This window comes from Salvelinus alpinus, chromosome 8 (genome assembly GCF_045679555.1).
Source record: "Salvelinus alpinus chromosome 8, SLU_Salpinus.1, whole genome shotgun sequence".
Classification (NCBI taxonomy): domain Eukaryota; kingdom Metazoa; phylum Chordata; class Actinopteri; order Salmoniformes; family Salmonidae; genus Salvelinus; species Salvelinus alpinus.
The window spans coordinates 62,005,593-62,031,388 of NC_092093.1; the positions used below are offsets into that span (position 1 = coordinate 62,005,593).

The following is a 25,796-nucleotide window of genomic DNA, read 5'->3' on the forward strand; positions in this document are numbered from 1 at the left end:
TCCTTTGATCTTCTTCCCACTGAATTTGTTATGTAATGCTGCCAGTCTCTTTGTCTTCACACAAATTACCATGGGACATTTTCTGCCTGTGCTCATCTTTCAGTTGTGCTGCTGGTCCACAGATTTAGGATTGTCATGGATGATGGAAACAAAACAGGATGGTTCTACAGAGAATTATGAGTCTTTTTTAAATGAAAAGATTGCAAAGTAAAAGATTGTGAAATTAAATGACAGATTGTAAAGATAACCGTTCATGTGAAGTAAAAATTGCTTATATTTTGTTGCCTACGACAACAATTTTAGCCTACCCATCAGCTTTCAGCAGTACATTAAATTGAATAGGCTTATGTTGAATTTCATTTGCTGCCTAGTTTGGTCTCTCTCTCTCTCTCTCTCTCTCTCTCTCTCTCTCTCTCTCTCTCTCTCTCTCTCTCTCTCATTTTTATATATATATATATATATAAAGAACGCAGGAACATCATGTGGTCCTCGCTTGGCGCTGTCGCTGAATCAAACAGCTTGGATCGTGGTAGGTGCTGTGTCACACAAGCAGCCACAGTTTACGTCTGTTCAATTGTAATGCGGCATCCACTCAGGACAGGATAGTGACTGTGCGAACTCTGAGAGACGCGCTACTTTGTTTATTTCTACCGACTTGACCTCGGGATGTGAAGTAAAGCTGTTACCAGATTTCAAAGAACTATTTGCACACTAATACATTTGATTTATTGTCGTGGGGAATAAGACGCATATTTGAAAATGAACCCTCTGTGTGCGCGCTGTGGGAAAATTGTCTATCCGACGGAGAAAGTCAACTGCCTTGATAAGGTGAGATGATCACAATTTCAATGCACTCATATGATTATGTCTATATCAGAATTGACTACAGTGTATTTCAGCAGCCTGTTAGTGGGTTTAAAAAAAACTTTGATTCAAACTTCTCTTTGGCCACATAGTCTAATTTTACAGAACAGCGAGTGCACTGCTAAGCACAAAACCAGAATAGCCTACATTTGACTATACCAAAAGTTTTGTAGTGTGGTTTTGCTTAGCTTGTGTTACACTCATGATATGTGTATTATAATAGAATATCTATTGTAGTATACACTCTCAGAAAAAGGGTTCCGTCTCCTATGGGGAAAGCTGAAAAACCCTTTTAGGTTCTAGATAGCACCTTTTCCCCCCCTAAGAGTGTAGGAGGATATTGAGCATCATATTGACATGGCAAGGGGATGGGATAGCCTACAAGTTTACCCTTTATCCCCTGAAGGACATATTCTCAGATTTGCTCAATAGGGAATGACTGGCATTTTCTTGCGTGTGATCCTTTATTTATTTTTTACCTGCTCTTCCTTTTTGTGCACTTGGATCAAAATATGAATTCTGGTTTATGGTTGAATATGGCCTACAACTAGTTAATGATCGATTTAATAGCCACTTTGCATTATTTTTGTCTATGTCAGACCTAGGATCTATGCTACCACTACTACTACTATTACAGTTTAATAATAGAAAGGTCCTTTAGGAGTGAGCGTCTTATGTCGAAGTTGTCAAACCCAACCCCTTTATCTTGACCCCTTTTGTAAACCATCAACCCTTGGCTCTACTTTTTCCACAGGCCTGCCCATTACCTAAACCCCAAACCCTTGTCCTGGCCATATGGCCCTATGGAACCCATGTGGCCCACTTTCTGAGGACGTCACACACACGTTACATCATGCACATGAAATCCACGTGAACACATCATGGGCACTGAATACTGTATGGCACCCATCCAAACAAATCCATGGCGGAAACGCCAGTGGACAGTCGTAGCACCTGTATATCTGCAACCAAATGCATGGCCTATTGTAGGCCGACAGCTCAGAACCCTATACATCAGAGACATATATTCTTAGTAAAATGATTTACTGTCACGTTCCTGACCTGTTTTCCGTTGTTTTTGTGTGTGTTTAGTATGGTCAGGGCGTGAGCTGGGTGGGTAGTCTATGTTATGTGTTTCTATGTTGGGTTCAATGTGTTGCCTGATATGGTTCTCAATTAGGGGCAGGTGTTTGATGTTTCCTCTGATTGAGAACCATATTAAGGTAGGCTGTTCACACCGTTTGTGGGTGGGTGATTGTCTTCCGTGTTTGTGTTTGTTACCACACGGGACTGTATCGTTTGTGCTAGTCTGTACCTGTTCGTGCGTTCTTCGTGTTTATGTAAGTTCTTATGTTCAGGTCGGTCTACGTCGTTTGTTGTTTTGTAATTTCTCAAGTGTTTTTCGTGTTTCGTCTTGCTTTAATAAATCTTCATGTATTCATCAACCGCTGCGTTTTGGTCCGATCCCTACTCCTCCTCTTCAGACGAAGAGGAGGAGAACAGCCGTTACATTTACTCAATTTAGAATCAGTAATTTCCTCAGAATGAGTTGAAATAGATAACCTTTGTTTAATTAATAAACCTTTCTTCTTGAGGACCTTACTAATTCACAAACTGGTCGTTTTTGTTTAGAACCACTTGGTTGTGATAATAGAAATCTGGAATATCGGTCATCTCTGCGCCTCCCAACTAATTGAGGGGCGGCAGGTTGCCAAGTGGTTAGAGCGTTGGGCCGGTAACCAAAAGGTTTCTAGATCGAATCCCTAGCTGACAAAGTAAAAATCTGTCGTTCTGCACTTGAACAAGGCAGTTAACCCACTGTTCCTAGGCTGTCTTTGTAAATAAGAATTTGTTCTCAACTGACTTGCCTAGTAAAATAAAGGCCATTATTCATTCACTATGATTTGACTTGAAATATAATTTGTGTTTTCTTTTCCAGAATTGGCATAAAGGATGCTTCCACTGCGAGGTGTGTAAGATGACTCTGAACATGAAGAACTACAAAGGCTACGATAAGAAGCCCTACTGCAATGCGTGAGTGTCGTTGCTATAGCTAATTATTTGCTTTGGTTTTAGGGCTTGTCAGGGGTCTTAAAGAGTTTTGTTGATTAAGTGGTAGATGTAGAGTATGGACACATGGGAATTAATGGGCAATGCATGTATAGTGTAGGTGATTTGAGAATTTCCTAAAAAGTCAGTGTTACAGTACAGGGGAGATAGTTCATGCATGTGAGAGAAAAGGCCCTGTCCTCGTCTCCAAAGCCTGGATGATCTACCAGTAATCTCAGGCTTGTTACATCTGAAACACACACATGATGTGTCTGGTTTTCCCTGGCTCTTCTTTAGGGCAAAGCTCTCAGATGAGAAATAAAAGAGTAGGCTGGAGACTGGCCTGTTGCATAGAACAACATGGCAACTAGGGCCTTCTATCAGAGAGCACAACAAGTCTATTTCAGTCCCCCAGCATGAAAGGAGATGGAGAGCCAATGCTTCTGCCTAGTTTTCTGCTTTGTGTTTCTCTTAACCATTCAGAAAAACAGCCCTTGGCTTTAAACAGGCTCTTGTAGCACACGATTCATACACAGGGAGGGAGAGAGGGATGGATGGATGGATGGAGGGATGGAGGCTAGAAAGAGAGGGATAGATGGAGGGAGGGATAGATGGAGGGAAAGAGGGATGGATAGAGGGATGGATGGATGGATATACACACACAATTACAGTAGTGCAATTACTGTTTCTTCTTTCTATATAAAGCACAGCCCATGTGCTTGGTTAACTTTACCAAGCTCTTGATCCGAACTGCAGGGTTACCTCTACCAAGCTCTTGATCCGAACTGCAGGGTTACCTCTATCAAGCTCTTGTTCTGAACTGCAGGGTTACCTCTACCAAGCTCTTGATCCGAACTGCAGGGTTACCTCTATCAAGCTCTTGTTCTGAACTGCAGGGTTACCTCTATCAAGCTCTTGTTCTGAACTGCAGGGTTACCTCTACCAAGCTCTGGTTCCGAACTGCAGGGAAGGGGAGTATGCACGCCCACTTAGCTGAACAAGTGTGGGTGAGATTAAGGGTCAGATTCTGGTGCTAGTGTGGATGTATAGTGCAGTTTGTTCAAGAAGAACACCTCCAGCATTTCAATAATAACATTTTAAAGTGAATTGAATCTGCTGTCCTTGTATTGTTATTGATAGGGTTGTGTGTAAAGGTGGTCCATACCACTCTTGCCAATGAGCAGATTCATTGTAGCCTTCATCTGAACAATATATAAGGCATAGACAATATATATTTGCTGTATTATCAGTGCATACACAGTAGAAATGCCCAAACTGTTTTTCATCAAAGTCTTGTTTTGTGTCATTTCAACATATTTGTTTAGAGAAGTCCCGAAGAAAATACTGTGTTATAGAGCCATAGAGGTGAGTGTACCGAAACACAGCCTCTAAATCTGCAAACAGAATACACTTAGTCCTAACCTCCTCACACACCCTATAGCATTTACTTTATGGCTGCTTTGGGTGAAAATGACTCTGACTTTTAGGGCCATAAAGCTGTTTCTTCTCCCAGTGGGGGAGACTAATACTTTGTTTCACCCAAGCCCACCTATTTAATTATGATACTATACCTCTCCATAGCCTCTAGAAGCCTTTAGTGTTCTGACTATATTCCCTACGTGACGGGGCCAATAGAAAGATCATAGCAACGGATGTTGAACTGTGCCTGAAAACAAACAAATGTTGTATATGTCTGTGCATGTTTGAAAAATGGCACACACTTTGTCATGGTGATTAGTGTCAGTGAAATGAAGCTGTTCCTCAATATGTTGGAGTGGTTCACTCTTTTAAGCACCACCCCCACGGTTTCCAAACCTTGGGTCAGTACCTTTTAAAGGTTCTTATAATAGCCAAGGTTCTTGGGACTCTCTTTCTCTCTTTCTCTCTCTTTCTCTTTCTCTTTCTCTTTCTCTCTTTCTCTCTCTTTTACTCACTCTTTCACTCTCTCTCAAACTTTTGGGAAAAAGTAATGCTACTTAGCCTTTGACGTCCAGGGTAAAGCTTCTCTTCCAGAGTCTCGGGACAGAATCTACTAAGTTGCAAGAATGGATGCTTTTCCCACTGGCTTCCTCTGTGTCTCGGTATTATAAGCCCTTGGTTTCTCCAGTATCTCCCTGTATGCATGCATATGTTTGTGGCGTTTTAGGTCATGATGGGTTGTAATAAACTCCCAAATCTTACAGGTTGTGCATTGCATTTACATTTTCGGCATATTTTAGTCTTATACCGAGTGACTAACAGTCAGTCCTGGGTTGGTATGAGACCCAGGAGTCACTCACTCCAGCGTTCACCTCTGCTTAAGCGTAGGTCAAGGAATACTGCGAGGTTAATTACATGTCAGGGGATGAGAAAATATATCATCTGCCATTCCTGGCTCTTTTAAATGAAGCTGTGTGACACTGAGTTCCCAGTTCATCATTCATATTTAAGCATCCACTCCTGCATAGCATTATTGCAGTGTAGAGGAAGGCTTATGTTCAGTCATGCCAATTCGATCTTTTAAATGCAAATTTCTCTAAAATATTTATATTTAATTAACATCTCTTTTTAAGTTAGAATAATTAGATCGTGTTATGCAATCTGACTTCTCAATAGAAAGTGGTGATGCAAAGATGAATCCCATTTCCAAGTCTGTCTGGTGTACTGTGCCTTATAGTTTTAAACCAAACCAAATATTGTATTTCCATAATATAGTTTTATTTAATGTCTACAGTATACCATAATTCTACCATATGAGCCAGTGATAGTTGTGAATATCAATTGTATGAGAATGGTGATGATGACATGAGTGATTTTCAACTACTGCCATTGAGGGATATGACAAATGCCCCAAAAGTAGCATTTCAAATTTCATTGTTCACCACACATACAGGGGTTGACAATGTCATTTGTCATGCAGACAAGAGATATGAGGGAAAGTTATGTAACTCTCTGACTAATCTTTTATGAGAGAACCCAGAACTGAAAAGGCAGAGATCTGAAGCAGAGTAACTTTTCGAGAAGATACGCTCCAGAATGTTATGCATGAATAGTTGAACAAATGAAAGCAAAACCATTAGTTATGTGTTGCATCAAAGCATGTGATTTTGACCCAATTAGGTATTTGATCAAATACAGCCAAGTTGCTCTTTATTTATTGGATATTATCCCCCCAACCTCTGTCACAAAGCGGTCCTGCTGCACAAGGGGTGAAGCAAAGATGAAGGAAAGGAGACGAGGAGAGAAAGCCACTTAAGACAATTGAGAAACACCTGGGGACTAAAAGAAGTACCAGTGAAGTGGCTCACTTGATGGCTGAGCTCAATGATCAGAGCGTCTATATAATAGAGTGCTGTATCGTGTTCACTTGGATTACTGAGGCCTGAGCTCATTAAAGCGACACCTAACGCAAAACCATCCAACAGCCCAGAAAACATCAGAGACGCAGCCTCAGCGCTCTACTATCTGTGTGAAATTCGAGGAAACAGGTGACTAGCAAGCCATTGAAAAGGAAGGCATAGGGGCTTTGCCGCAAGGGTTTGAAAATGAGTTTTTTTGATCTACATGTGTAGAATCTTAATTTGACCAGTTTCTCACAGCATGAAAATAATCCTGCAGTGTCAGGAAATGTGAATTATTTTGTGGATAATAATGGACATTTTTGTAGGAGTTGATTATATTTTTTGTTTGGACAAATCAAGTTTGACATTTTAAAGTGGAAATTACAAACGGCAGGTAGCCAAGTGGTTAGAGTGTTGGACTAGTAACCGAAAGGTTGCAAGATCGAATCCCTGAGCTGACAAGGTAAAAAGATCTGTCGTTCTGCCCCTGAACAAGGCAGTTAACCCACTGTTCCTAGGCTGTCATTGAAAATAAGAATTTGTTCTTAACTGACTTGCCTAGTAAAATAAATAAATAAAAAACTTTAGAAGCCGTTTTGAACCTTGGCGGGCCGGGCACAGTGCACGCTGACACGGTGGCCAGGTGTACAGAGTTTCCTCCGTCACAAGGTGGTTGCATTTCTTGCTGTACGATACTACGATACTATGATGGGATTTAACATTGCAGCTTGTTTCTGATGGAAAAGGTTAGTTAATTTAATGTTGTGTTAATTTATTCTGTACAAGGTTGCATTTCTTGCTGTGCAGGAAATTTCCTTCAACAACAGGGTGATCAAATTAAGATACTACAACTGTATGATGGGATTTAACATTGCAGCTTGTTTCTGATGGGAAAGGTTAGTTAATTTAATGTTGTGTTAATTTATTCTGCTGACCGCAGGTCTAAATGTCTAAGCTAATGTCTTAAAAAGGGAGAAGGAACCGAATGTCAAACTTGCAGGTAAATCTTGCATTAATGGCAGTGAGAGTTGTTTTTATTTATGATATTTCTTTTTTTACCCTTTTTCTCACCAATTGGTAGTTACAGTCTTGTCTCATCGCTGCAACTCCCGTACGGACTCGGGAGAGATGAAGGTCGAGAGCTGTGCGTCCTCCAAAACACAACCCAACCAAGCCGCACTGCTTCTTGACACAATGCCCACTTAACCCGGAAGCCAGCCGCTCCAATGTGACGGAGGACACTCTGTACACCTGGCCACCGTGTCAGCGTGCACTGTGCCCGGCCCACCACAATGGGACAAGGACATCCCTGCCGGCCAAACCCTCCCCTAACCCGGGCAACGCTAGGCCAATTGTGCGCCGCCCCATGGGTCTCCCGGTCGCGGCCGGCTGCAACAGAGCCTGGACTCAAACCCAGAATCTCTAGTGGCACAGCTAGCACTGCGATGCAGTGCCTTAGACCACTGCGCCACCCGGGAGGCCCCGGCAGTAAGAGTTGTGTGTCAATGAATTGAGTAAGTGCAGATCTCACCCTCGCAAGGCTGCCGGCCCAGATGGCATCCCTAGCCGCGTCCTCAGAGCATGCCCAGACCAGCTGGCTGGTGTGTTCACGGACATATTCAATCAATCCTTATCCCAGTCTGCTGTGCATGTTTCAAGATGGCCACCATTGTTCCTGTTCCCAAGATAGCTTAGGTAACTGAACTAAATGACTATCGCCCTGTAGAACTCACTTCTGTCATCATGAAGTGCTTTGAGAGACTAGTCAAGGATCATATCTCCTCCACCCTACCTGACATGCTAGACCCACTCCAATTTTCTTACCGCCCCAATAGGTCCACAGACGACGCAATCGCCATCACACTGCACACTGCCCTATCCCATCTGGACAAGAGGAATAACTATGTAAGAATGCTGTTCATTGACTACAGCTCAGCATTTAACACCATAGTACCCTCCAAACTCGTCATTAACCTCGAGACCCTGGGTCTCGATCCCGCCCTGTGCAACTGGGTCCTGGACTTTCTGCCGGTCCGCCCCCAGGTGGTGAGGGTAGGAAACAACATCTCCACCCCGCTGATCCTCAACACTGGGGCCCCACAAGGGTGTGTTCTTACCCCTCCTGTACTCCCTGTTCACCCATGACTGCGTGGCCATGCACGCCTCCAACTCAATCATCAAGTTTGCAGACGACACTACAGTGGTAGGCTTGATTATCAACAACGACGAGAAGGCCTACAGGGAGGAGGTGAGGGCCCTCAGAGGGTGGTGTCAGGAAAATAACATCTCACTCAAAATCAACAAAACAAAGGAGGTGATCGTGGACTTCAGGAAACAGCAGAGGGAGCATCCCCCCATCCACATTGAGGAGACCGCAGTGAAGAAGGTGGAAAGTTTTAAGTTCCTCGGCATACACATCACAGACAAACTGAAATGGTCCACCCACACAGACAGCGTGGTGAAAAAGGACAACCTCAGGAGGCTGAATAAATTTGGCTTGTCACCTAAAACACTCACAAACTTTTAAAGATGCACAATTGAGCGCATCCTGTTGGGCTGTATCACCGCCTGGTACGGCAACTGCTCCGCCCACAACCTCAATTCGCTACAGAGGGTAGTGCAGTCTGCACAACGCATCACCGGGGGCAAACTACCTGCCCTCCAGCACACCTACAGCACCCGATGTCACAGGAAGGCCCAAAAAGATCATCAAGGACAACAACGACTCGAGCCACTGCCTGTTCACCCCAGAAGGCGTGGTCAGTACAGGTGCATCAAAGCTGAGATCGAGAGACTGAAAAACAACTTCTATCTCAAGGCCATCAGACTGTTAAACAGCCATCACTAACATTGAGTGGCTGCTGCTAACATACAGACTCAAATCTCTGGCCACTTAAATACCTTTTTTAAATCCATTTATTACATTTATCACTAGTCATTTTAAATAACGCCACAATAATGTCTACATATCCTACATTACTTATGTCAACAGTATATATTGTATTCTATAACATCTACTGCATCTTGCCTATGCCGCACTGGCCATCGCTCATCCATGTGTTTATATGTACATATTCTTATTCATCCCTTTACATTTGTGTGTATAAGGTGGTGTAATGAACACGATGGGAGACAGAGAGCTGGTTTCAAGCACAGGGCGCAGCAGGTTTTTATTGTAAAGGTCCACAGGAGGAGGCAGGTAGCTGGGTCCAGGGGCAGGCAGAAGGTCATACACAGGGGGTCCAAAAAGGCAACAGTACAGGCAGGGAAAAGGCTAGTAACGTCATCCGGGAGATCAGGCAATAGGTTGATAACAGGAAATCCAATAGGCTAAAGTACAGGCAGGAAATAGGCATCGTTAGTGTGGCAGGCAAAAACTATCATACACAGGAAGAATAAATTACGGGAAACCAGAGCTCCAAATAGAAGTGTGTCACAAAGCAAACAATTCCTTACAATGATGGGGTGTAAAGAACTGAACTAAATAGTGTGTGATAATGACATACAGGTGTGTGAACAGGTGATCAGAATTCAGATGATTGGGATCTGGAGAGTGAGCTGCGTTCAGGGGATCTATGTGTTTGAGAGTGTGAGCTGGAAAGTGAGCTGTGTTCAGGGGATCTATGTGTTTGAGAGCGTGAGTTGGAAGCAGACGTTACAGGTAGTCGTTCTGAATGTGTTAGATTACTTGTTAGATATTACTGCACTGTCGGAACTAGAAGCACAAGCATTTCGCTACACTCGCATTAACATCTGCTAACCATGTGTATGTGACCAATAAAATTTGATTTGATTTGAAGATTTGGCCCAGAATGTCCAAGATAATGTCATGTCACCACCCTTACTGGCTGCTCCAGTAGACCTAGTAGTGTCATTTAGAATAAGCCTCTCAGCTAGGCCTATATGAATAGCGAACGTCCTTCTCTGTGGCTTTCAAAGGGGAACACTGGCAAATATGTACAGAATCTGGAATGTTAAATCCCATCATATAGAAAGTATATATCATATTATTTTTTCGTTTAATTATATAATATTAATTTATTCAAATCAACAAAGTCTCAGTTAACAGTATTAGCTAAGGTGCCTTTAATGATGATGATGATGATGCAGTCTTAACAACGAATAGCCAACCCAGTATCACAGATTATTGTGAAATAGACACAAATTGCTTATTGGAAATTTATTTTTATATATATATATATATTTTTTTTTTTTCTTGTGCAGTACACGATTTTGTATACAGTGAATTTCAATCACAGATAAAGACCAACTCAATAAAAGACCAATTTAATTTGACCCTTTTTAAAATAGATTTCTTAAGTCATTTCCATCAGTGTAAGTGATAAGAACCCTATTTAGAACCCCCCCTTTCTTTCTCTCTCTCTCTCTCTCTCTCTCTCTCTCTCTCTCTCTCTCTCTCTCTCTCTCTCTCTCTCTCTCTCTCTCTCTCTCTCTCTCTCTCTCTCTCTCTCTCTCTCTCTCTGTCTCTCTCTCTCTCTCTGCAACTGCTGAGGTTGTGATGTGCTGTAAGGGAAAGGATGTACTCAGCCGGCACCAAGGGCAAGATGGATTATTCAGTGAAAGTCTTCATTTTAACCTCTTATCTCAGAGTAAATCAGCCCAAAACAGCTTTTAATCACCTCGACAGCCGTGTAGATAATAATACGTCTCTCTGGCTCCCCAAAGCTTTTCTGTAAAGTAATTACATTAAACAGTTTTTATCCTTTTGGGTACGTTACTGTACCTGGTTACTCGAGAAGAGAGCCTGTCTACGAAAAAACAGGACATTTTAAAACTTGACATAATGCACCACAGGTTCTCATTTTATCTGTGGGAATACATGGTTTTTGAAATGGCCATAACCCTACTCTATAGATGGAGTAGGGATATTTAATGGGAAGTTCATACCCTGATGAAGGCTCTTTAGCAAACAACTTGGTCAAATAGAAACCCACATCAAGAAGAAATTAGTGTATGCAACTTTCTTATTCATTTGTATAAGTGGAGGTCCTGAGATGTGTCTGTTTTGGGGCTCATCGCCAGGATGAGATGCTGTTGTAGAACATATGGACTAGCACAGAGTAGCTATAGCTCCAGAGTAGACCTGTCCTGTCAGGGGGAATAAAGCCCAGCTTCAACAGCTCCGTTGTGGGGGAAAGGACCCCCGGGGGTGGACACGTGTTGCCCCATTTACACAGACAGTCGGGGGGGGGGGGGGGGCATGGTCTGACACATGGGCCATGGATCCACCCTGATTTGGGGGACACACGTTTGCTGGCTATAAGCCTGATGGGATATAATACATGTTATATGTAATGTACAGTCTACAGAGTGGCTGAGGCAGAAGTAGGGCAGTAGAGGCATTGTCCTCCCTTGGTCCATTCTATCTACAATGGACCCTGTACAGTACAATCCCACCAGACAATGTAGAGTTTTTTCACAATAGTGTTTTTTGAGCATGAGCCTGCATTCCTACTTGGTGAAATACCACTCAGGCAGTATAACATTCAGGAGGATAACTGTCTGTAGTGTCCACGTTTTTGTGTTGAGGTTAGGTACACGGCTGCCAGTTTAAAACCTTTTACAGAGTGGGCTAAATCAGGGTCTTGGTAGTCATAATCAAATCTACTTTGAAGCAAAAGTATACACCTCACACACATGGTTATGGGATCAAAAAAGAAGACCTGTACCATGTCAGATATAGAGTTGAGATGTATTACATGTTGAGTTTGCACCTCAATGTTACTCTTCATATACATCACAGAAGAAAAACTGTTTGACATAGAAACACCGGATTTTCGGCGGGTTAAAAAATCAATAATATTAGAATTATAAATAATATTATTTATGACAAACATGAAAAATATGATTCATATTCCACCCATGAGGCAACTAGGTCATTTGATGGCAGGAAAGGGCTACAAGTCCTTGTCGATAGCTGATGAGAGGAAAGATGATGCTCTGGTGCTTCTATGCTTTTTGCAGCAACCTGCATAACGACACTTGGAGCTGACCCCATGTTTATTCCGCTTGGCTGAGCATCACACAACTGACGAGAGGGGTTCACTTGTAAGAGGAGTAGAAAGAGAGCATCTTGAACGGACGGATTTATCTGGAGTAGACCACACGTCCTTGGGAGGTTTTATTTCAGCCGCTAGAAGCATACAGAGGGTGACTGGTCAGGATGGATGTGAAAGTCATATTCCATACATGCGATAACAGCATTAAGATCATAATAAGCTGTTCCAGCGTGCACAGTCATTTTGCCTGTTAGTGATTCAATGAATTCAGCATTGCTTAACAAGGTATGGATGATGGTTTTGGTGTACATGCATTTATTTGTGTGTGTGTGTGTTCAAAAATGAACATTAAGAGGGATGGCTGTCTGTCGCTTCCTCTGTTATCTCCCAGCAGGCCAAGGGAACAGGAAGTTGGAACCCCCACCCCCGGACATCAAAGCAACCATTGTTTCTCTTTCACACAGGAAAAGAAAAGAAAACATCCAAGAATAAGACCAACCTAGTGCTACTGCAGACTGGGAGGGTCACCCACAGACAGCATGATAATGCCACAGTAACATTTAAACAATGCCTTCCACATCAGTCATTACAATCCGGCAGCCTCAGAGCATTGTAAATCTCTGCAGTTTCACCCGAAGGATAAAGAAACTTTCAATGTGAACAGGATGTCTCCGAGTGTGTTATTGGAAACATTGTTTGGAAGGACATGGGGGTTATATTTAGGCCTGACGCGCATGTGAGAACCAAATGTTTTAGTCACGTGTTTCTACACCTGCATTGCTTGCTGTTTGGGGGTTTTAGGCTGGGTTTCTGTATAGCACTTTGAGATATCAGCTGATGTTAGAAGGGCTATATAAATTGATTTGATGTAAACCAAGCGGTTTTGGATCGGTTTCTGTCTTACCAGGGGGGATGCAAAGACCCATTTAGCCTTTTCTCATTTACTCAGTGTTGATTTGATTTATTTACCAGGGATTATGAGCGCAAGCATTGAAGTCTAAATGTATAACATTATCCAATTGAAGCGGTGCGTTTTGTGCAATTAGCTGAAACACCCCTCCAGTGCCAATTATCTACGAGAGTAATGAACTTGTAGATTATGACGCACAGTTTTTACATGTTGGAGTATACAAAACATTAAGAACACCCGTATGTATCAAGAATGATCCACCACCCAAAGGACATCCAGCCAACTTGACACAACTGTGGGAAGCATTGGAGTCAATGTGAGCCAGCATCCCTGTGGAAACTTTTGGACACCTTGTAGAGTCCATGCCCTGATGAATTGAGGCTGTTCTAAGGGGAAGGGGGGGAGACGCAAACCCAAGGTGTTGGGTTCTGGGCAGAGGTAGACGGGTTGCCCGATTGGTTTATATCGAGTAGCAGGCTTATTCATGGCTGCAGCTTGGCACTGCTGCCCTCACACACAAAGAGTTGAGTAATGAGTCAGCCCTGATAGATGGATGACCTCGAGACCGAGGAAAAGACAGACACTAGGAGAGAGTGACTCTGGAGTGAGCAGCACCCAGTCAACAACAGCAGCCCACATTGATCCAAACTCCTCTAATTAGACTACACACACACACACACACCTGCGTCTAGGTTTCATTTTTGACAACCCTATCCAGCTTTTGTGCAGGTTAAGAATAGGAGGCACATTTGGACAGTAAAATAAAATTGACTATTTTGAATGTGAAGGGAATGGCTTTCTGATACTCTCCTGGCTGGCAGCCATGTTTCTCTGCCCTGCTGAGAGGAGCAAATATTGCATTGTGTGTGGAGAGGTACAAGAGAGACTTAGAACCCCCCACCTAATCCACTCCACCCCTAACCTGCCCAATAAACTTGCTTCTAAAATAGTCCCTTTCAGGATACACTCTAATTCTCAGGGTTGAAAGAGACGTGTGTGTGTGTGTGTGTGTGTGTGTGTGTGTGTGTGTGTGTGTGTGTGTGTGTGTGTGGGCCGTTGCTACGGGAGACCATTTTCATCCCGATCATTCTTCACTTGGAGTGATCATTTGAGAAGTATACTTTAGTTCTGAACTATCTACAACGGCAATCAACAATCTATTGTACTGTATGTCACTTGATACAAATTCACATCTGGACCATTGATTGGGTCTCTTTGAGGACATTCTTACTTCCATTGTCAGGATTATCAATCGATCATTATTTGTGACTGTTCTCCTGCAGGTCTGATGATCCATTTTCAATGTCCAGCTCTGGTTTGCAGATGTATCGCAGAGTCCAACATTGAAGCATCATACAACATGGCTTCTAACACCATAAATAAGACCCTAGGCATAATTACATTTTAATGCCTTGTTGGCTGCCACATCTGCCCTTGTGGATAAGCAATATAATGCAGGCTGCAGCACTCAGAATAATACTGTGTGTGGGTGTGTGTGTCAATTTCTGATAGAGGACATGCTAGTTAGTGCATATTTGTATGGTTATATAGTAAGCAATATGTCTGTGCTTAAGCCAGCATGAAATGTGTGTGTGTGTGTGTGTGTGTGTGTGTGTGTGTGTGTGTGTGTGTGTGTGTGCCCTTGTGCTTCAATTGAACTGACTAGCTCTGTTTCCTGGGGTGGTTAAGAAACCCTCCCACAATAAAGGGCAGCAAGCCAAGTCATCGTATCTTTTCATACTCTGTAACCATCCCATTTCTCTGAATCTGTCCTGAGCCAACACATTATGCATTACACATTATTTGACAAGGTCAGTTGATAGAGAACAGTTATTTTCTCTTTTTAAAGAACAACCTGGGCAACAGTCACAGTGGAGAGGAGAGGGGTGGAAGGAGACAATTGGAAGCTTGCGTTAGAATTGTGATTTTGTTATTGAAAGACCTCTATTAGATACTGTAGCGTTTCCCAAACTTCCCCAGTAACCCCTGTTGTTACACTTGTTTGATCTAGGACTAGGTCATCAAGCCCTGAATGATTTGAATCAGGTGTCCTACGACTGAAATATATCAAATACGTGAAATTACGGAGGAGCTTTGGTTTGGTGTTCTTTCCCCTATTGGACAAGCTTGGTAAACCTGTTGCGGTGACGACATTACATTACCGCCACACCGGCGGTCACGAGTCATGAAGGCAGTCAAATTCCATGTGACCATTTAGTCACGGTAATTAGGCTTCTCCAAGCTCTGATTCTGCTGATAGTCATTAGTAGCCTACAAAGCCTTATAATTGCCTGGTACTCAGCACTCTATTGTCCCTCTAATCACTCTGATATCAATGCAAATGTAATCAAAAATCTATTCAAACACTTCATGAGAACCCATGAGCTCATGTTGCTCAACATTTCTATAGGCTATGCAAATGTGTGAGAGAACTGACTGATGGCCTCTATTAAAAAGAAGAGGATCCCATCAGCTTTCTATAGGCTAGGCCTACTATATTTATTTCTCAACTTTCCTAATATTAAGCATATTGCTTATATTTACAATAGCCTACCTGGCTGGCATGAAAATGAACCACGGGGAAAGCATCCTCCATTCGCTATTTAAGTGCATAGATGGTATGTATTTTTTCCCCGCTGGCCCTGTTTTGATACAGGTGCATGATAATGGTCTATTCAGAATCAAAACAAATATCACACACATATACAGTGGGGAGAACAAGTATTTGATACACTGCCGATTTTGCAGGTTTTCCTACTTACAAAGCATGTAGAGGTCTGTAATTTTTATCATAGGTACACTTCAACTGTGAGAGACGGAATCCAGAAAATCACATTGTATGATTTTTAAATAATTAATTTGCATTTTATTGCATGACATAAGTATTTGATCACCTACCAACCAGTAAGAATTCCGGCTCTCACAGACCTGTTAGTTTTTCTTTAAGAAGCCCTCCTGTTCTCCACTCATTACCTGTATTAACTGCACCTGTTTGAACTCGTTACCTGTATAAAAGACACCTGTCCACACACTCAATCAAACAGATTCCAACCTCTCCACAATGGCCAAGACCAGAGAGCTGTGTAAGGACATCAGGGATGAAATTGTAGACCTGCACAAGGCTGGGATGGGCTACAGGACAATAGGCAAGCAGCTTGGTGAGAAGGAAACAACTGTTGGCGCAATTATTAGAAAATGGAAGAAGTTCAAGATGACGGTCAATCACCCTCGGTCTGGGGCTCCATGCAAGATTTCACCTCGTGGGGCATCAATGATCATGAGGAAGGTGAGGGATCAGCCCAGAACTACACGGCAGGACTTGGTCAATGACCTGAAGAGAGCTGGGACCACAGTCTCAAAGAAAACCATTAGTAACACACTACGCCGTCATGGATTAAAATCCTGCAGCGCACGCAAGGTCCCCCTGCTTAAGCCAGTGCATGTCCAGGCCTGTCTGAAGTTTGCCAATGACCATCTGGATGATCCAGAGGAGGAATGGGAGAAGGTCATGTGGTCTGATGAGACAAAAATAGAGCTTTTTGGTCTAACTCCACTCGCCGTGTTTGGAGGAAGAAGAAGTATGAGTACAACCCCAAGAACACCATCCCAACCGTGAAGCATGGAGGTGGAAACATCATTCTTTGGGGATGCTTTTCTGCAAAGGGGACAGGACGACTGCACCGTATTGAGGGGAGGATGGATGGGGCCATGTATCACGAGATCTTGGCCAACAACCTCCTTCCCTCAGTAAGAGCATTGAAGATGGGTCGTGGCTGGGTCTTCCAGCATGACAACGACACAAAGCACACAGCCATGGCAACTAAGGAGTGGCTCCGTAAGAAGCATCTCAAGGTCCTGGAGTGGCCTAGCCAGTCTCCAGACCTGAACCCAATAGAAAATCTTTGGAGGGAGCTGAAACTCCGTATTGCCCAGCGACAGCCCCGAAACCTGAAGGATCTGGAGAAGATCTGTAGGGAGGAGTGGGCCAAAATCCCTGCTGCAGTGTGTGCAAACCTAGTCAAGAACTACAGGAAACGTATGATCTCTGTAATTGCAAACAAAGGTTTCTGTACCAAATATTAAGTTCTGCTTTTCTGATGTATCAAATACTTATGTCATGCAATAAAATGCAAATTAATTACTTAAAAATCATACAATGTGATTTTCTGGATTTTTGTTTTAGATTCCGTCTCTCATAGTTGAAGTGTACCTATGATAAAAATTACAGACCTCTACATGCTTTGTAAGTAGGAAAACCTGCAAAATCGGCAGTGTATCAAATACTTGTTCTCCCCACTGTATATATATATATATATTATTTAGTATATATATTATTTAGTATATGTAAAGACAAGATTAAATCAAGAATAGTCTGATGAGTAAAAATATTAGCCTATCACTTGTGAATTATATATTATCACTTGTGAATGACGCCCAGCATAAGAAACAATGCCTTTTTTTGCGACTTGTTCTAATCATAGTCACACACCTCATTAAGAACAAAATCTTATTTTCAATGACGGCCTAGGAACAGTGGGTTAACTGCCTTGTTCAGGGGCAGAACAACCGATTTTTACAATGTCAGCTCGGGGATTCGATCTAGCAACCTTTCGGTTACTGGCCCAACGCTCAAACCATTAGGCTACCTGCCGTTATTGTTATGCTATTGTGTTACTTCTTATTATATTGTACTTTAGTTTACTTCAATATTTTCTTAACTCTTCTTGAACTGCACTGTTGGTTAAGGGCTTGTAAGTAAGCGTTTCACAGTAAGGTCTACACTTGCTGTATTCGCCGCATGTGACAAATAAAGTTTAATTTGTTGTCCTTGGGGTGCATTATGGCCACAAAGGGAATGGCGCCATGAAATTCGAGGCATTATCAAGTGCTTGTCAAATTGTGAATGAGAGACTATTGGACAGCCTGCGCAAAAAACAAAGCAGAGCTCATGCCTTTCAAATGACTTTTTTCAAATCATCATTAGAGTCGTATCATGCAGCCTTACAATGTATTAAACATCAAAACATATAGCCCAACGTTTGTAGAACAACTAAAGTTACATTAATAACTCTAAATTAAGCATTTACTGTTTCCTTGTTAACCACACTACACAGAATATTTGCATGTGCGCACTCCCTCAAATCATTTGGAGAAAATATCCTTTCTATTTTATTCAGCTTTGTTCAATTTTATTCTTCATACTATAAAATAATACAAATTAATGCCACAGAATTATAAGCAAATCTTTTCTGCTATTGAACTAGTGTAGCCCACAGCCATTTGGCATAGCCACATCAGAACCTAACATAAGGACAACTCAGAGTATCAGAGTATGCTATTCTTTTCTTCTGAAATAGATTACATTTTCTTCATATCATGCTTCTTTAGAACTGTCTAAAGTAAATAATGGATTTATTGTGAAGGTGTAGGTTATATTACATGGATTTATTAGACTTTTAAAATGGCTTGTAGGCTATGTCTGGAAGCCAGGAGTTGCTAAATGTGGTTATGTTAATTAACGGTCAATTACGGTGAGACCGACAGTTATTTGCTTGACAATCACCAGCTGATGAAATTTCGTGACCACCACAGCCCTAGTTGAAGCATCCCAAAACAAGGAGCAAATGTTTGATTCCTACTATGATATTTTGTATAGTGAGTATGCAGTTGATGTTGAAATCCACACCTTGCTCCCGAGACAGCGGCTATGCTGGGAGGTTTAACTACAAGTCTGGTTGGAACGTGTGGTTGGAACTGGGCACACACTGGTTGAATCAACGTTGTTTCCACGTCATTTAAATGAAATGGCGTGGAATAGACGTTGAATTGACGTCTGTGCCCAGTGGGTGCTGAAGTAAAAACAGTGTTACCATTATGAGTGGATGTGCTTTGTGCTTGTATGTTGCTGTCCGTATATCCAGTTTGTTCCTTAAACAGAGGTGATTTGTGCTCAGCTGCAATCCAGACTATTTTGCTGTGCCAACACGTATTTCTTTGTCTCCATTCTGCTCCAATAAAGCAATATTACCACCAGATGGGGAGAAAACAGACATTGTCAGAACCTCAAAGTAAATGAAAACGAGGGACTTCACATTTCAGGAGGCTTTTTAGTGTTTTTTAATGGTGTAGTCCAGGGATAAACAGCTTATTGTAGGCCTACCTCTCATTTTTATTCTGGCTGAGGAAGAGGTACCTTGGCTGCTGAATGAGTGTATGACATCCCACAGAGTGGGCCTTTGTTTCAGGGGATTGGGTTGCACCGCCCGAACAAAGTGTCCAGGGTTGCCAATGGAGACTGGGGCCACTGAAGTGTAACTCTAGGCCTGGAGAGGGGGGAGGTAGGGACAGAGCCCACTCACACACACACACACACTGCCCCTCTCTCCTCTCCCCAGGGCTTTTAGCTGAACTATCCCAAGAGACGGTAACCAAAGCCCCACATGAAACCTTTCTCTGAGCCTCTGCTCCTGTGACAGAGAGAGAATGCTTGTTTTGAAGGTACTCTAGCTACAAGTTCGGTTTTCCGGAATAGTTCCACTTGGGCCAAGTTGTTTACTGTGGTTTACCTGTCTTTCTTGCCGTCTTCTAGATGCCCCGTGGCAGGGCTATTCAACTCCAGGCCTGAGGGGCCAAACCTTTCTTGTCAGGGACTGATTCAGACCTGAGACACCAACTGGTGGTAGAAAAGAGAGCCAGTAGAATGTTGACCCTCTAGGCCTGAAGTTGAATAGCCAGGCCCTATGGGGTTTACATCCCAGTATCTATAGACATGCTACAGGCACCAAGGGATGGAACAATACTGAATTCTCATGTGCAAATGGGATGGGAATAGAGGATGAGTCAGAGATACACTTCCTGGTCCTCTTGTTCCTGCTCCTCCCCCCTGTATTGTTTAGCATTGTTTACAGGAAGTAATTGCTGTGGGGATAGTGAGGCTACATACCGACAGACTATTGGCGTCACCCCCCAAAAAAGTGACAAAGCCTGGGGTGTTTCATTACAACACAAGTTAGCTCTTGCTGAGTGAGTGTTCTGTGCGGTCGTTAAGGTCATATTTAGGTCATTTGATCGTGTGATCAGAGGGGTCTAGTATTTTAGACAGGTAGCCGGACAACACATCCATGTTGAGGAAGGCACTTCCATCAAATTCTATATTGTGTAAGATGGAAAAACACAAAAAAGGATTGTTACGTGGCTACTTTGAAGAATCTCAAATAATATAATAATAATATACACTTTTTTGATTCCATATGTATTATTTCATAGTTTTGATGTCTTCACTATTATTCTACAATGTAGAAAATAGTAAAAATAAAGAAAAACGCTTGAATGAGTAGGTGTGTCCAAACTTTTGACTGGTACTGTATATCGGCAGCCTCACCCTTTGAGAGAGATGGCAGGGAATGAGACTGAAAGAGAGTGGGAAGGAGCACCCCTCAAAACGCCTAGAGCTCCGGTTGAAAAGAGTGGTCAAACTGAGCAGCTGAATATCCTCCGATCTTGCTAAAAACCTTGCCATCTGTCCAACACTCCACACTGTAGCGTCCAGAGTCTGAATGAGTGAGATTCTGGATCCAGGGAGATAAAGTAGTCCGTTTTAGTCGGTCCCGTAGTCCTGCAGCCAGGGGGGAATCCTCAGGTGAACTGTTAGAAGTGTTCCACAGCAGCAAGCTCTCTTCAGCTGTCGAACTGAATAACAAACTGTAGTCTTTTTTATGATGAATAATGTCAAAGGTATATTGTTTCCCTGGTGCTTCAAAATGATATGTATCGGTATGTAAGGTTCTGACTAGAACAGCCAGTAGAATGCTGAGCTTTATGACCGACCCATTCTAGATACTGTATCTGTCGGCTGCTGTCTCTGCTTCTGTTTAAGTCGGCACACAATCAAGCCAGTGATCTTATATCAGTGGTTTCTGTTAAATACTGAAAAAATATATAAACGCAACATGTAAAGTGTTGGTCCCATATTTCATGAGCTGAGATCCCAGAAATGTTCCTTATGCACAAAAAGCTTATTTCTCAAAAATGTTGTGCACAAATGTATTTACATCCCTGTTAGTGGGTATTTCTCATTTGCCAAGATAATCCATCCACCTGACAGGTGTGGCATATCAAGAAGCTGATTAAACAGCATGATCATTACACAAGTTCACCTTGTGCTGGGGATAATAAAAGGCCACTCTAAAATGTGCAATTTTGTCACACAACACAATGCCACTGTCACGCCCTGATCTGTTTCACCTGTCTTTGTGCTTGTCTCCACCCCCCTCCAGGTGTCGCATATCTTCCCCATTATCCCTTATGTATTTATTCCTGGGTTCTCTGTTTGTATGTTGCCAGTTCGTCTTGTTTGTCAAGCTTACCAGCGTTCATCCTGTCAGCTCCTGTCTTTTCCCAGCCTCTCTCTGTCTTGTCCTCCTGGTTTTTGACCCTTGTCTCTCCTGACCTTGTACCCACCCGTCTGACCAATCTGCCAGTCCCTGACCCTGAGCCTGCTGTCTTGTACCTTTGCTCCCCCTCTGGGTTACTGAACACTCCCTGACCCTGAGTCTGCCTGCCGCCGGTACCTTTGCTCCCCCTCTGGGTTACTGAACTCTGCCTGTCCCTGAGCCTGCCTGCCGTCCTCTACCTTTGTTTCCCCTCTGGGTTATTGAACTCTGCCTGTCCTTGTCCCTGACCCTGAGTCTGCCTGCCGTCCGGTACCTTTGCTCCCCCTCTGGGTTACTGAACTCTCCCTGACTCTGAGTCTGCCTGCCGTCTGGTAACTTTGCTCCCCCTCTGGGTTACTGAACTCTCGCTGATCCTGAGCCTGCCTGCCTGCCTTCCTTGACCTGTCATTTGCCTGCCCCTGGTGTTACATTAAACATTGTTACTTCGCACGGTCTGCACTTGGGTCTTACCTTGATTCCTGATAGCCACAGGTGTCTCAAGTTTTGAGGGAGTGTGCAATTGGCATGCTGACTGCAGGAATGTCCAACAGAGCTGTTGCCAGATAATGTCTCTACCATAAGCCGCCTCCAACATTGTTTTAGAGAACTTGGCAGTACGTCCAACCGGCCTCACCGGCTTCTTCACCTGCGCATTGTTTGTGACCAGCCACCCGGACAGATGATGAAACTGAGGAGTATATTATTCTGTAATAAAGCCCTTTTGTTGGGAAAAACTAATTCTGATTGGCTGGGCCTGGCTCCCCAGTGGGTGGGCCTGGCTCCCTTCCAGGCCCACCCATAGCTGCTCCCCTGCCCATTCATGTGAAATCCTAATGAATTTATTTAAATGTACTAATTTCCTAATATGAACTGCAACTCAGTAAAATCATTGAAATTGTTGCATGTTGTGTTTATATTTTTGTCCAGTATATTTGACTCTGTTGTCACAAGACTTTTAGTTGATCATATCTATTTATCTCTTGAGTTTCTGAGATCAGGGCGTGTCAGAGTAGAGTTTGTAGTCATGGTAAATGCCAGAAATGAAAACATGCTGATGATCATGATGCAGGTGGGTTTTGTTTTTTAACTTTGTGGTCTGAAGATTCTGCATCTTTTTCATTTCCCTCCTGAGATAATCTTGCCTTGCCTACGTACAATATGCACACACAACAGTGTTGCTTGGTATGTCCTTGAATCAGAGTTCATCTGTGTTTCTCTGAAACTTCACAAAGAAACATTTGGCATTTGGCAGGGTAGGGAGGCCTGTGACAAACATTTGCACCGGGTTCCATGTTATTAGCTCCGCCCCTGTGTTCTATACACATTTTATCATTTCCTGCATCCCTCTCTCTCGCTCACTCTCTCTCTCTCTCTCTGTCGCTCTGTCTCTCTCTTTTTCTCTCTCGGTTGCTCTGTCTCTCCCTCTCTCTCTCTCTCTGCCTACTAATCTCCCTCAGTCATCTACAACAATCAACTAATCGCTCTCACTATCTGTCCCTCTCTTCCCGTTCTACCTCTACCACCCCATCCCCAACCAGCTCCCCCTGGCATCCTCATTCACAGCACGACCAGGTGCTCAACCAGCTCCCCCTGGCATCCTCATTCACAGCACGACCAGGTGCTCAACCAGCTCCCCCTGGCATCCTCATTCACAGCACGACCAGGTGCTCAACCAGCTCCCCCTGGCATCCTCATTCACAGCACGACCAGATGCTCAACCAGCTCCCCCTGGCATCCTCATTCACAGCACGACCAGGTGCTCAACCAGCTCCCCCTGGCATCCTCATTCACAGCACGACCAGGTGCTCAACCAGCTCCCCCTGGCATCCTCATTCACAGCACGACCAGGTGCTCAACCAGCTCACCCTGGCATCCTCATTCACAGCACGACCAGATGCTCAACCAGCTCCCCCTGGCATCCTCATTCACAGCACGACCAGGTGCTCAACCAGCTCCCCCTGGCATCCTCATTCACAGCACGACCAGGTGCTCAACCAGCTCCCCCTGGCATCCTCATTCACAGCATGACCAGGTGCTCAACCAGCTCCCCCTGGCATCCTCATTCACAGCACGACCAGGTGCTCAACCAGCTCCCCCTGGCATCCTCATTCACAGCACGACCAGGTGCTCAACCAGCTCCCCCTGGCATCCTCATTCACAGCACGACCAGGTGCTCAACCAGCTCCCCCTGGCATCCTCATTCACAGCACGACCAGGTGCTCAACCAGCTCCCCCTGGCATCCTCATTCACAGCACGACCAGGTGCTCAACCAGCTCCCCCTGGCATCCTCTTTACATTTGCATTATACATTTGTTTTAAAATAATCTTTATTCAACCAATTTGCACTTTACATAGACCAACTAAAACATTTTAATGAACCAAACTTGCAATCTTGAAGTGCAAGAAGACTGATATTTTGTGTGTGTGCGTGTGTGTAGTTTGCTTATTTGAGTTGTGTCTTTCCATCATTCATATCAAAAGGCTGTGGGAAGAACCTATAGTGTTTCCCAGGAAACAGGGATATGTTTGTCACTGTTGTTCAGTTCATTCAATGGCTCCTTTGTCAATGTTGTCTGTTTTATGAGATAAACGTCATTGGGTCATAGCTGAACTTTCCTGAGGTTTTGTTTAGTCCTTTTCAATAGGCCATTGTTTTAGGAAGTTTCATCGGCACCTATTACGTTCCATTCCCATTCTGTTCTCAAAACAGCGCTTGTTTTTTTGGGGGGGGGCGGGGTTGTTCCATGGGAGCATTTTTGATAATTGTTTCTAAAAGTTGGCCATATGCCAACAGGACTCGGTTGTTGTCATTTCTTGGTCTGACAAGCTATAGATTATTGTGAATAACCAAAATGTAAGAGACACCCTTGCACTCAATAGACATGGTACCTTAACTCTTGGAAATCAATTAGGTGACTTCCTACTTGAATATCAGGACAGTAATCATTAAATTGTCTCCATTCTTTGCCATTAGATTATAAGAGTGAATAATGTATGCAGAGGTGAGGAAAAGTCTTATCTTAGCAGTCATTTGTTTTCATTTAGCTGCTTTTGGTGTTGCACTTACTTTTCAGGGCTATATGATCCACTTCTGTAAAAAACTAATGATGACGATGATACAATGACTCTCTCTCTCACTCCAGGCATTACCCGAAGCAGTCCTTCACAATTGTGACTGACACCCCAGAGAACCTGAGGCTGAGACATCAGAGTGAGTTACAGAGCCAGGTGAGACGCCCTGCATTTTGGTACATGTCGTCAAATGCACATCACTTTTGAGGGGCTGGAAACATTGTGTAATAATGAAGGAACTAGGATCCAGACTTTGTCATCACAGAAGTGTAATATGTACAGGTGTAGGATCTTAATTTGATCACTCTTTTGTTCCTGAGAATGTTCTTGTAGATGAGCTTGGTGATTTACATAAATTCACTGAAAACCCACACTAACACACAGTTATACTAACAGTATTTCACTTTTCATGTAGCCTACTTTTAACCACCGATTAAGAAACATTATGCACTAAACATTCATATCCTGTTGTGCTATGACAACATAGGTCAAAATAAGATCCTACATCTGGAGCCACACCAGTGAAAAGCCACACCTATGTTTTGTTCCTTTGTTATCCCTCCCTTCCTCTTTGTATTTGGCTGTCAGAGACCACATTGCCTGTACAGGGACATGCAGCCAGTGCCCATCTGTCAGAGACACACACACACACACACTGGGTGTCCACATGCTGGCCCTTTGGGCAGCACACAGCCTAGTGCAGGAGACGAGAACGTCAAAGAGAGTGAGGAGGAGGAGGAGTGCTGCATAGAGGAGGAGAGCTCACTCACAGAATCTGTTTGGTTTGCTTTACCCTGAATCTCTGGTGTACAGAGAGCTGTATTTCTTTCATTCTACAGTCATAGACACTGTGCCTGGATCCACGGATAGCTAGCTTTACATTTATTCATTCACCTTTAAGTTTCATCACTGATCATAAGCAAGGCTCTCAGCAATTCCTCTGTAATGATTAGTCTTCTGACTGTCAGAATCATCAAGGCATTCTCATCATCCTCTTCACACAGACTATGGGATTGCATCACTTTGATTAATCATCAGCAGCTTTCATTTCCCCCACTCTCATATGGGCTCATGTATTCATAGCCGCTGATCAAATTATGTAATCTATAGCTGCAGATGATGATTGTT

The 25,796-nt window shown here is 43.3% G+C and overlaps 1 protein-coding gene across 2 annotated transcripts in view; it reads left to right on the plus strand.

Moving 5' to 3' along the window:
• Positions 1–467: 467 nt before the first annotated feature.
• Positions 468–25,796, plus strand: part of LOC139583394 (LIM zinc-binding domain-containing Nebulette-like) — an 89,568-nt gene continuing 64,239 nt past the window's right edge. For both annotated transcript variants that reach the window (XM_071414431.1, XM_071414430.1), the window contains exons 1-3: positions 468–828; positions 2,804–2,898; positions 24,740–24,824. In XM_071414431.1, the coding sequence (XP_071270532.1) occupies positions 760–828; positions 2,804–2,898; positions 24,740–24,824 (249 nt within the window). In that variant the 5' untranslated portion in view covers positions 468–759. The remainder of the gene's footprint in view (positions 829–2,803; positions 2,899–24,739; positions 24,825–25,796) is intronic.